Genomic DNA, 13148 nt, shown 5'->3' with positions numbered 1-13148 from the left:
AAAAAATTAACAAAATTAAAACAAATATGCATTCAAAATTTGCGTGCTCAATTTAATTTAAACAGGGTACAGAATCTTTTAATTTAAAAGAGGACCCGTTAGGTACTGGCTAGTTTAGACAGGTAAAAGATAGATATACATGCTCTATATGTGCTCAATTTTACGAAAAATAAAAGAAAGACATACGTGCACTTGATTGGATTCCAATATTGCTTGGAATTTGGGTGCAGATTTTGGATGCAAACAGATGAAATATTCCAAAAATCAAAATTTTGGAATTATGCAAGTATGCTGCGTTGAAAATTAACTATGCGTGTATGCAACAATAAAAAAAATAACGCGTATGATTTGAGATTGGATATAGACTACGTTCAAACTAAATTACTATAATTTTAGATAATCGTTTTGATAACGTGTTATAAAATAGAGAGAATAAAAGAAGAGAATAAGATAAATCAATAGACTTGCATATATTTTATTGAAAGCTAAAGCTCCACATTTATAGGGAAGAATTAGGGTTACAATGGATACAATAGTAATAAAACTAGGTTGCAAGTGTATATTTGTCTTTCACTAATAAATATACTATAAGAAGATGTGTGGAATAATAATTAAAGTAGTTATGAATGTATTGTTGAAATTAATAACACAATAACAGCAAACATAAGCATACCGATTAGACATGTCTGAGCATACTATTTAAATTGTTATATTTATATCAAGTGCAAACATTTTGTTTCATGATTCACTGGTTAATAGAGAAATTAATGTGTGTGCAAAAAAGCCAAAAAAATAAGGGACTAAAGGTCTGTAATGCAATGTATCACAAGACAGTTGCAGTCGAGGCTTGTTAGTGGTCATGTTTGAACTGGTGTAGTTCGTATTTAAACTGCAAATCTGGCTTCCACCATTGATGAATTCCATGTGCTTCCTTGAAATTTTTTGAGGGGCTCAAATTCGTCGTTAGATATGCAGAAGGAATAAGATGCAGTGGTTCGGAATCCTTTCCACGTGCAGCTGAGACGATGCTCCCTATCGAATGCTGAGTTGCAAGCGTTCCAATTTTTCCAGCACCGATTTTCTCCATATTCGCCCTGTGTTCAAAGTAACCAACATATTCGGAACATACAGGATCAGATGGATTTAGAAATAAGTATGGAATCCAAGAAGATAACACGATAAACGGATTGTCCTGTGAAGCCTTTGGTTTATTAGCACCATTGACAGCAATAGCAAGCCCTGCTGTGAGAACACTGTTAGCAAACCTCACTCCAAGTTTCAGCTTCTCGTTTTTTATTCTTTCTATTGGAGGAGACATGAATGGCGGATTGAAGAGATAAGTTTCGATATGAATACAGTTCTTGACCATGTTTCTCCCTATTAGTAGTGCTACGGATGAGCCTAGAGAATGTCCTGCTAACCATACGTTCCCCAGTCCGGCTTTGTAGACAATGTTCTGGGTTGCTTCCATTCCAACCCGAAAACGGGAACTCTTGTGAAGATTATTCATAAAGCAGTGAAGATCTAGCTTGAAATCCTGTGACCGGTTGCCTGGTTTGTTGATTGTGCCTCGGAAGGCTATCACGTATTTTGGGGGATTTTGGCCGCCCGGGTGATTGGGATATGGATAGTGGAATGTCAATTCATAAATTGCGCCAAAGAATGAATGATCGTCCTCATCCACTAGAACTTGGTTCAACACGAAATTGAAGAATTCCCACCATGGAGGAGCAAGAGCTTGAGGGCCTAGGCGGTTTTGCTGCCGGTCACGTTCAAGTATGTAGACTCCCTGAACAAGGCTCGCAGCAATGGACTTCCGATGATGTGAGTTATTCCTGCAGACACAGCCATGAAAGTTGTCCATTTTACAATGAAATATGTACACTAGACTTCATAAAGTTTTTAAATGACTTCAACTAATATATTTGACTTAATAGTTGTAAAGTGCAAAGCAGATATTAAAATTTCTAATTATAGAAGTAAAAATGAACTCACCAATCAATAGTTGTCAGGTATGATGGTCCAGTAAGGCTGAAAATTTCCCTCTCAGAGGCCATTCAGTCCCCAAGTTTCTATATTATGATGCCCGGCCCTGAGAAAACTGTCCATTTAATATGGCCTACTACTTTTTAGGTATAAGACAAGGAAGAAAAGGCCAAGATCTCAACTGTGGAATGGAATCAATTCTGAGCTAAGAAGACAGAAGCATCTATGATTCTCATGAAGGGTTAGATTCTGATTTGGGATGAGCACTAACAGCGTACTTAACAATTTCGAGTCGGAAACAAAGTTGAGTATGACAATGATGAGCACTAACTTCATACTTAAACACATTCAAGTAGTGGCGGAGTGAGACATTTTCGAGTATAGTTAAGACTAAAAAAAAAATTCAAGTAAAATAATTGAAATAATGTAGTTTGACCCAAATAACACCTAGAGGGGGGGGGGGGGGGGAGGGGTGAATAGGTGTTTAAGTGAAATTTTAACTAATTAATTAATAAATTTAACAAGTCACAATTATTAATATGTCCAGATCAATTCATATATTTTACTAGCCTATGTTGAATTTCTGGAAACAAGTAAATTACAGAAATATAAAGAACATAGTTGTTTGATGACGGAGAGATCCCAATGTAGATAAAACTCCAGCCCAAGCCAGGACGAATCCACTATAAACGAAAATACCTCTTACAATCTGTCATACTCAACTCATACTAGTTTTTCTAACCTCATGATTGTAGTTTCCCAGAAGCCCTCCTGGAATGCGTAATCCTGCACCAACTCCTGTCTCCTAGCCTTCCTAGATTGCGTGCTTTATACCAATTCCCGACTCTTGATTTCGTCTATCACCTGTGGATTTCAGAGAACTCCCCGTTCTTCAATGATCGGAACCCCGATCTCCTGCCCTGATCTTCAAGTCTCAGCAGATGCTCTCGAAGGATTTTTGTAGTATTTGATGAAAGTGGATTTGATTTTTTTTGTGTGATTGCGCTAAGAGAATATGGGATCGAATGAAAAAATCAAGGCGTGGAATGTTTTCTCCAAGTTCAATCCACTAAGAAAACTGACTGAAAAACGGCACAATCAAATTTATATGAGATGTTTTGGGTCATATGGGTCGGGTCAAAATCTCAAAAAAAACAAAATAGGGTTTTGCAGGTTACACTGTCGCTCGAGAGAAAAGCGAGTGACACTGTTTTGCTCGAGCGAGGCAGTGGCGAAAAGCTAGCGACGAGCTCTCTATTTTTTACGCTAGAGCAATCTCTTGGCGAGTAGCTATCGAAACTTCAACGACACTTCTTGCGCTTCTCCAAAACTCAAACCCTAGCATACTTTTGCAAAATTACAACTTAGTCCCCAAACTTTCAATCATGCATAGATTGACCCCTAACTTTTAAACATTGACAAATTAACCCCAAACTTTTGAAAAATTACAATTTGACCCTTTTGTTCACAGAATTGCCAACTCAAAATCTAACAATAACAGTAATGAAATAATTCGATGCTTTATTACATACATTGTTTACTCGTCTTCATACTTTGAAATTATCGTATAATTACATAGTGGTCATTATTTTCAAATTCATTGTACTTAAATATGCAATTAGATTATCATTCAACCGTCGAATCTCAAATCTAATTGCTTAGATCAAATTGTAGGTCGAGTGAGGGGCTCGAAAAGTCTGGTGTTCAGTGGAGAAAAAGCATGGTTGGTCGTAGGCGTCAATGCAAATGAGCTAAGTATGAAAATGAAATTATTTGATATAAATAAATAAAAATGGTATTGGGAAAAGAATGAGATTTTGAACTTGAGAAAAGTTGGGAGACAGAAAGCAAAGAGGGGGAAAATGGTGAAAAACAAGCGAAAAGTGTAAAAACTTAAATATTTTAAAAACAAAAATTCAAAAATTTCTAAGAATCTCCTTTTCCCAAATAACTTAAGCATAAGAACAAGATTAATTAGCTATTTAATCTATCATCATAGGTTCTTCTAAGAAATTGATCATTAACTTTTTTTTTCTCAAAATCTCACTTATCATGTGTGATCCATGCCAACTGCATTGCAAGAACAAGTTAATTATGTTAAGTGATAAAATTTCACATCGATTAAAGATGGAAATATTGATCAACTTATAAGACTTTGTGCTACTCGTCTTAATAAGATTGACTTTTTAAGATAGCAACTCAAGTCTTAATTTGGTATCAGAGTCAATTAAGCTTCTACAAGCAATACGATTTGATTAAAACTTGAAAAATGAGCATATGGAATTCAATATTAGTTTGCTCAAATGACTCACCATTTTGTAGGGACAAGTTAAGGGATAAAATTTCATATCGACTAAAGTTAAAAATATAGATCAACTTATAAGGCTTTGGGCGATTAAGATGGAACTCCAAGTTTTAACATGGTATCAGAGTCCATTAAACTCCAACGAGTTATTTGATCGGATTAAGTCTCAATAAAAGAGCATACATATTTCAAGATTGGTTTGCTCAAATGAGCCACATCTTGTAGGGGCATGTTAAGGGATAAATTTTACATCGAATAAAGATAAAAATATAGATTAACTTATAAGGGTTTGAATTACTCCCCTTAATAAGGTTGACCTTTTAAGATAGAACTCTAAGTCCTAACACGGTATCAGAGCTCATTAAACTCTAACGAGCGATTCGATCCGATTAAGCCTTAATAAATGAATATACGAATTTCAAAATTGGTCAGCTCAAATGAGCCACCATCTTACGAGGGCATGTTAAGAAATAAAATCTCACATCGAATAAAGATAAAAATATAAACAAACTTATAAGAGTTTAGATTACACCTCTTAATAAGATTAATCTTTTAAAATGAAACCTTACACCTTAACAAATTAATGGTAATTCAATCGTCAACACCAGCAAACTAAATCTCATTACCAAAAGATTTCAGATCCGTTACCCAAATTACTATTCATCACTTGGATCTTTTCATTACTACATTCAGGAGTACAATTAACAGTAATTCAAAAGAACAAATATTACCAAACATGTGAAAGAGAGAACTCAATTATTTGTCTATGAAAACAGTTACAGTACAAAATGTGACCACTGCATCCTCGCGAAAATTGGAGAAGTAAAAAATTTAAAATCCAGTCAAATATTTCAAACTTTCTATAATTTTCATAAGCAGCAGATAGGTGATACCTCAAAGAACGAGTGCTCTGCTCCACACAAGAAATCGTTGAGGCTATTCAACTCTTCTTTACATGTGTATGTTCATCCGTGTATGGATATGCAAAGAGAGGAGGAAAAGAAGAAGCAGCATCTTGGATATTTAATCGAAAACTATAAACAAGTGGGCGAAATAATTTTATTCGCATCGAGTAAAATAGTTAAAGTCAATGATGTTTACTCATTAAATTCGGAAAAAATAAACGAAACTTGCAATGATTAAACATATTATAAACTGTACAATATGCATATAATCTAAAAAAAACCCTAAAATGGCATCGAAGTCAATGGAGCAGATGGTAGGCGACGAAATTTACCTTTCCAGCAACTCCGCATCGGACAATGAAGATTATATATATAATTGCAGGCTGAATATTTCAAAGTTGGGGGAAAATTAGGAATTTCCTTGCAGTTTCTCTGTGCCCGGGGCGCGGCTGGTTTGCATGGTGGTGTTGACATTTTCCATGAACTCGTTTCGGGGATTTGTGCTTTTAATGTAATAAAACATATTTTCCTCATTTGACTAAAAGGAAATACAGTTCTTTTCCGTGATAGATAATGTCGATTGCGATACACTACTCATTATTCAGACCCTGCAGTTTGACATTTCTTTAGCTTCAAATTTTCTTTTTTATTTTTTTTTTTATTTTATTTTAAAGTTTGGTGATATCTTAGCACTAAGGGCATCTCCAATGGATGCACCAAGACAAAAAATTTCACCAAAATTTGATGCAAAAGCTCTCCAATATGGTACTAAAGTTTGCAACATTTTGGTGCAAAATGGTGCAAACTCATATTTGCCAAAGTAATTTATGGAGGGTATTTGTATCATTTGTATTATATATATTTTTTAACACAATAATTTTCATTATCATCGTCATCATCCAAATTCGAAATGCATTGCACTATTTTTTAATGGCATAATTTAATATTTTCATTAATTTAACATAATTATTTATTTTGTAATTTATGTATTTGTAAAATAAATAATTTTTCAAATAAATAAATTATTTAGAATAAAAAAAGCGAAGAAAATGATTTAGCACTTTTCATTTGATATAAGTTTTGATGTAATGATTGGAGATAATTTTTAGTTTGATGTATCATTTGGTGCAAAATGATGCAAATTTTGGAGCAGGATTGAATATAGTCTAATGAATGAGGTAAGTGTTAGTTCGTCTCACTTTATTTTCTGGTTCAGCATATAGGGTGACCTATACTCTTACTTTCTTCGCTTCACATGCACCAGGTTCAATGTATAAGGTTGATGTATTCCTTTTATGATTTCGTCTGCAGTTAAGAACAACAAATTTGCCTTTATATAAAAAATTGAAAGATAAAGGAAATGGTTACTTTCCAACTTGGGATTGTGGAGGCATAAAAAATAGAGTTTTGCATTTAACCAGGCTTTCTCGATTTTTGTCCTTCTTTATAGGAGTTGAGATTTGATATCAATTTTTGCTATACACCCAATAGCAAATTGACACATCATGGAAATCTAAAGTTGTTATCAATTTTAATTTTTCAAACTTAACATCAATTTTAATTTTTCATGATGTGTCAATTTGTTAATGGATGAATAGCAAATTGGACAGTATAAATGAAAAGCAGATCTCAACTTTATTATAGTTACAAGAAAGAATTTGGCAAATGCCTTAATTAGTACTCCTTCCATCCCACAAAAATAGACTCACTTATACTTTCACAAAAATTAAGAAAATGTAATTAATAAACCTAATATCAGGGATAGATGGGGTGATTGGACCAGGCTGTAGTTCGATCCATCTCTGGCACAAATCCAATTTTTTATTGAGAAAATTACCCAAAACCCTACTTCTCAAGTTTACAATTAAAAAAATAAGGAGAATAAAGTTTAAAATTCAAAAATCAGGAGGTAACTATCTATTTTTAAATTAATAAAAACAAATTTATTATGCTAACTGTTTATTTATGGGATCTAATCTGAACCGTTCACATTTTTCAACTGCACGATACATGTCATACCACGTCTCTCTCTCTATGTACTTATTCATGTCATTCAAACCATGTCCCCTTCTCTCCCAACCATATACAAAAACATCTTTCTCCCTCTCTCTATACAATATGAAAACCGACATCTCTCTTTACCATACGGAACTCATGTCTCTCTCTACCATTTTCAACCGCACAATGCATCTTCATACAACTCCCAATCATCACCATTATCATCAGAGATTCATCATGAAATCGCCATATTACATTTTTGCTTCAACCATAGTAGCATTTAAAATGGTTAGAACTCGTAGTGTTGATGTGAATACAAAGTGAAGGATAAATGAAAGAGGAAAAAAGTTGTCGGAGATTCGTCTTTAGCAAAGAGAGTCAAAATGTCGGCATCTGGTGGAAATCCATGAAGAATGTAAAATCTGATTTTGTGACATGATTTGTGAAATTTGTAACCTATTTTTGACTAATTTGTGACCTGATTTGGGTATTTTGCGACTAAAATATGATTTAGTGACCTGTTTTGGGTATTTTGTAGTTTGAAGAGTTTGTGACTTATTTAGTGTACTGTTTGATCGATTACTATTTACGTGTAGTGATTTTCCAAACTGTGCTGGATTATTCGTGAATGAAATGTGTTGTGACTATCTACTGTTATGTGTTATGATTTTGGAGAATTTGTGACCAACTATTAATGAAGGAATATGGATTTGTTGTTCGTAGTGAAATGTTTACGTGCACCAACTATTTTGGTATACTATTTGATCGATTACTATTTATGTGCACTAATATGTTTTCTAAAGTATGTCGGATTGTTCGTGAATGAAATATGTGTTGTTGACTATCTACCATTATGTGTTATGATTTTGGAGAATTTTTGACCAACTATTAATGACCTGAATATTGATATGTTTGTCACGATGAATGTTTGTGTGAAGCTCACAGTAATATGTCTGACATTACGATTGTGCAGGACTCAAAATATTTAATAAAACTAAGGAATTGGTTCTCTCGAAAGATCAGTACAACCATAATACAGATTTTCATCAAGCACTTTGTGATGAAATTCACTACTTCCCAGAGGGACATTTTGGAAAACACGTTTCTTTACTACATGCATTGTAGTGAGATAGTAGTGCATCCACAGTTAATTCACTATGTTTTTACCACGAAAAGTGAAGCATGCTAACAAGTAAGAGATGTGATTCAATATAAGTAGGAGATATATTCGATTATCCATTGCTAAATTCTGTTTGGTCACTGTATTGTGGTATGATGGGGTCGATGGTAGATAAGTATGTTTTTACAAACTTATTTAGTTTACAAACATGACTTGATTATAATCAAAGAGTTCGAATTATGGATTAATTCTATGTAATTATGTTTTGTAGGATTATATTGATGAATGTGGTGTAGTTCAAGAGAAAAGAAACGAAAAAGAACCAAAAAGGAAGAAAATTCAAAGTATGAGAACTAAGTTGCAACATTTTAATAGTTGATTCGGATCACAAAATGAAGATTAAAGATATTGTGGGTTCAATTGGATGCAAATGAAAGTCAAAGGGTTGAAATTGCAAGAGAAAGGGCTTGAAAGAATAAAAAATCGATTTCGGGGGATAAAATGCAACATATGGAAGAATTTTTGCCTGGGCGACAGCCCAGTTATAAAAATCGGGCGATAGCCCCATATGTTTTTTTTATTACCGAGAAGAAAATGTTGGCCTAAGCGACAGCCAGGGTTTTGCCTGAGCGACAGCCCAGGCCAATTGCAGCGAAAATTTTCTGGTTTCCTTTTCTGATTATAACTCTTATGGAAACAAATGTTGGGAGTCTTTTAAAAGCCCTAGGGATGTCCAAAAACATACACCAGATTCAATCCAAGATTCAAGATCTCACTTCAAGAATTTTAATAGGGTGATGTCTTTTCTTGATTTTTATTGTTATGTTCTTCTTCCCATCATGTTAGGCTAGAAAAATCTATACTAGAAGATCGATGAACCTTGTAATGTGATATTTAATTCTTTGTTCTGTATTTTGACACTAAAACACGTATTGATTATTTTGAATGATGTATATGCATTTAATTGCTTCCACAATTATGGGCTCGTAATTTTGTGAGTTTTGGTGGTTTGTTTCATCTATTCGAAAAAAGAAGAATAAATTCAACAAGGTATAAATCATCGTAGGGTCCGATAGGGGATAGAAATATACCCCTATGCTTTGCGTGAATCTCTAAATACTCACAAAACTACATGCATTCTCATATATTTGCATCCGTCATAGAGATATAGGCTGGTGGTGTATGAGAATAGGTTCAATTCATCTCGAGAGAGAGTGTTGGATAGATTTAGGAGTATTGATTCTTCAAAATGTCATGGTGTCGTCAAAGTGTGGAATTAAGGCTAAATTAAGCATTGCTTGGGGATTCATGATCCTAGTGCGCTTTTATATTCGTCGAGTCCATCAACTTGCATTCAACACATTCACTTTGCAATCTAGTTCATTCAAATCATACATATTTGCATATTTAGTCCAAGTAAGGTTAATTTAAATCACTACAATTCACGTTTGACAAATCAGTTTCGATTAAGGCCAAGTTAGGTAAAATTAAACTAATCAATCTCTGTGGGACAATATTCGGACTCAATTGATCCACTTTATTACTTGTTAACGAACCGTACACTTGCGGTGATTTAAATAGAAAGAAAATATTTTGTAAACAAGTTTTTGACGTCGTTGCCGGGGATTGAGTTTAGTTTAACTTTATTTCTTTCTAAGCACTAATTCAAACTTTCAATTTTCATTTTTATTTATTCATTTGCTTTCATTTGGACATTTTGTTTTATTTTTATTTAGTTATTTATATTGATTGAATCTGAGTGCTACCATTGATTTTCTCACAGAGTTGCATGTCTACAACAACGGGAGGAGAATTAATTCCAACAGACCTTAAAATTGAGCGAACCTTTCACCGATTGCAACGAGAAAATAGAGAAGCATGTCAACAACAAGAAGAACAAATGGCTAACTTACAGAACAACCCCGTTTTTCAAGCTAATGAAGGAGAGGCGGTTGATAAAGGAAATGAAATTTTGGGAGATTTCTTGACTTCTGAAGTGATTCAAAGCTAGTCCAGTATAGTGTATCCACCGTTTGGGCAACCAAACTTCCAGTTGAAGACCAATGTGATACAGCTATTCCAGAATGGACATAAATTTTATGGCAAAGTTGAAGAAAATCCACATACACACATATCTTGGTTCTTGGATATGTGCCTATGTGTCAACATTTCAGATATCAAGGAATTTCAGACAATGCTATTAGGCTAAGGCTATTTCTACATACGCTACGGGAAAAGGCACTTGAATGGTTGGATTTGTTTCCTATTGCAAGCATCACTACTTGGAACGACCTTGCTCACAAATTCTGCACGAAGTACTTCTCACCAGCCAAGATAGCTAAAATGAGACACGAAATATCCATTTTCAGCCAAGAAAAATTCGAATCATTTGATGAAACCTAGATTAGATTCAAGAGTATGCTCCGGAAGTGCCCTCAACATGAGTTTGAGAAAACGACCCAAATCTGATTCTTCTTTACAGGGTTCTTTTAGTACTTCAAAAGCCAGGTGGACTCATCATCTGATGACTCAATTTCCACACGAACAATCGATGGAGCACTGGAATTGTTTGAGAGAATGGCTACCACTTCAGCCATGTGGTCCTCTGAGTGGGTGATTCAAAAGAAGTCTCTGGGTGTCTATGAGGTGGATACATATTCAGCCTTATCAGCAAAGATTGACTCACTATTTCACTAGGTGGAAAGCATATCACAGTCCGCGAATGTAACATACGTACAAAAACTAAATTGTGAAGAATGAGGAGCAAATCATAGTACGACAGAACGCCCAATTCTATCACAGGAAATGGAACAAAAAGAGTACACACAATGGGGTCAACAACAACAGAACTATCAAAATTCAGACACTTACAATCCCAATTGGAAAGAACATCCAAATCTCTCATGTGGTGGTACCCAAAATCAGAATAGATCCCAGAGGCAATTTCAGGAAGAGAAGACACTTCAATTGGAAGAGATGTTTGCAAAGTTCATGGAAAAGACTGAAAAATACATGAAAGCAAATAACCAGTTCATAAGGAAAACTAAAACTACTCTCCAAAATTAGGGTACTGCAATTAGAACTTGGAGACTCGGATGTGACAAATGGCACTCGCTATGACGAAAAGGGCACCAGATACTTTACCAAACAATACTGAGTTAAATCCCAGGAAGAATGTTCAAGAGATCACTACTCAAAGTGGGATGCAACTACTCGAAAAACACGTTGAGAGGCCGAGTGTAAACAATGAGACAACACCCTCTACAAAAGAAGAGATTGTACAACAAGACGAGCAGACATGTGAATCCACCCCAAATGAGAGTTCAGAGACGTCACGGGGTAAGGCCACCATTCCAGTTAACCCCTATGAGCCACCCATTCCATTTTCCCAGAGGTTAAGAAAGTACAGGATGGAGCAGCAATATAAGAAGTTCCTCGAAATCTTTAAAAAGCTCCACATCAACATCGCGTTCATCGATGCACTACTCTAGATGCCCAGCTATGCCAAGTTCTTGAAGGATATCTTAACAAATAAACGCAAGCTTGAGGAACATGAAACGGTGATGTTAACCAAAGAGAGCAATGCCAGGATCCAGAAAAAGCTACCACCAAAACTGAAAGATCCAGGGAATTTCACTGTTCCTTGCACAATTGGTGATTTATATTTTAATAAAGCATTGTGTGATCTTGGTGTGACTATTAACTTGATGACACTCTCTATTTTCAGAAAACTAGGATTGGGAAAGCCTAAAGTAGCTACAGTAACTCTGCAGTTGGTTGATCAATCACTTACACATCCACGAGGGATTATTGAAGATGTATTAGTCAAAGTGGATAAACTTATATTTCGAGCGGACTTCTTAATTCTGGACATAGAAGAAGACAAGGACGTGCCTATCATATTGGGATGACCATTTTTGGCAACTGCAAGAGCTCTCATAGATGTGCAACAAGGACAATTGACTCTGAGACTAGGGGAGGAGCATGCCTCTTTTAATATTTTCAAATCAATGAAATATCCCACCGAGCCAAACACCTATTTTCAGATTGATGTGATTGACATAGAAATCCCCTACAATTACGAGTTGAAGAAAACGCCAAACATTCAGGAGGCCGATATGATGCACCATCAATCTACTCTCATTGACTCAAAGGAGATTGAGGTATACACCGTGGAGTCTCTAACGGATAGTGAGGGAGAGTCACACCACTTGAGAAATGACAGGTTTGAAGTGTGGAAGATAACTACAATGCGGAACAAGACCATATTGAACAAACTACGCAGGACCTCCCAAGCCATATTTAAAGTGTCATAACACACCTATGCCAAAAGTCGAGCTATCGACTATAACATAGCGCTGGTTGGGAGGCAACCCAACATTTGTATCCTTTTATTTACTTCGTTTTGCAATAATTTAGGAACTTTTCATTTTTTTTAGTATTATCAATAGTTTTAGGTCATTGATCATACATCCCTATCTTATGGAATCTAGGCATGGTCCACACAAGTCCCAATGCACTGAGCACGAGTTATGAGATTGAAGTCCTATTTTAGTCAGTCATGTGTCAAATTGAACAAAGTGAAAGTTTTGAGTGAAGTTTCGTTGGTGATTCACATTTTTGTGATATAAAACCTATGTTGAGACATAAATTATGCATTCTGCACACCAACAATGTACACATACACCTTGAAGCAAGTTTGGGGGATTTCTGCACTACGTAGGTTATTTCTTGCCTCAGTTGCATCTGTTTACACCATGTGAACTAATATGCATACTTTACACTTTTACAGGATGCCGCCAAAAAGAATGTCACATGGAAAGGAGAAACACTG

At 35.2% G+C, this 13148-nt stretch overlaps 2 protein-coding genes across 2 annotated transcripts; one reads left to right on the top strand and one right to left on the bottom strand.

Moving 5' to 3' along the window:
- Nucleotides 1–605: 605 nt before the first annotated feature.
- On the bottom strand, nt 606–5291 carry LOC111379544 (GDSL esterase/lipase At4g10955-like). Its single transcript, XM_023002937.1, has 3 exons — nt 5185–5291; nt 1996–2092; nt 606–1835 (listed from the first exon to the last, which is right to left on the bottom strand). The coding sequence occupies exons 2-3, from the start codon at nt 2055–2057 to the stop codon at nt 851–853; spliced, it is 1047 nt and encodes a 348-aa protein (XP_022858705.1). The 5' UTR covers nt 2058–2092; nt 5185–5291; the 3' UTR covers nt 606–850.
- A 6514-nt stretch (nt 5292–11805) lies between these two features.
- Nucleotides 11806–12225, top strand: LOC111379539. Its single transcript, XM_023002931.1, has one exon. It carries the CDS (start codon nt 11806–11808, stop codon nt 12223–12225), a length of 420 nt encoding a protein of 139 aa, XP_022858699.1.
- Nucleotides 12226–13148: the final 923 nt, after the last annotated feature.

The sequence above is a fragment of the Olea europaea genome, unplaced genomic scaffold, assembly GCF_002742605.1.
Source record: "Olea europaea var. sylvestris unplaced genomic scaffold, O_europaea_v1 scaffold2001, whole genome shotgun sequence".
Taxonomy (NCBI): domain Eukaryota; kingdom Viridiplantae; phylum Streptophyta; class Magnoliopsida; order Lamiales; family Oleaceae; genus Olea; species Olea europaea.
Note: the sequence above shows the minus strand (reverse complement) of the source record. Positions and strands in the feature narration are given on the sequence as shown.

Excerpts from the sequence above, each read along its gene's own strand:
- LOC111379544 (XM_023002937.1), bottom strand. The coding sequence starts at position 2,057 with ATGGCCTCTGAGAGGGAAATTTTCAGCCTTACTGGACCATCATACCTG. Across the intron at positions 1,836-1,995 it reads TACCTGACAACTATTGATTG|GAATAACTCACATCATCGGA; the intron begins GTGAGTTCATTT and ends CTGTGTCTGCAG.
- LOC111379539 (XM_023002931.1), top strand. The coding sequence starts at position 11,806 with ATGCCCAGCTATGCCAAGTTCTTGAAGGATATCTTAACAAATAAACGC.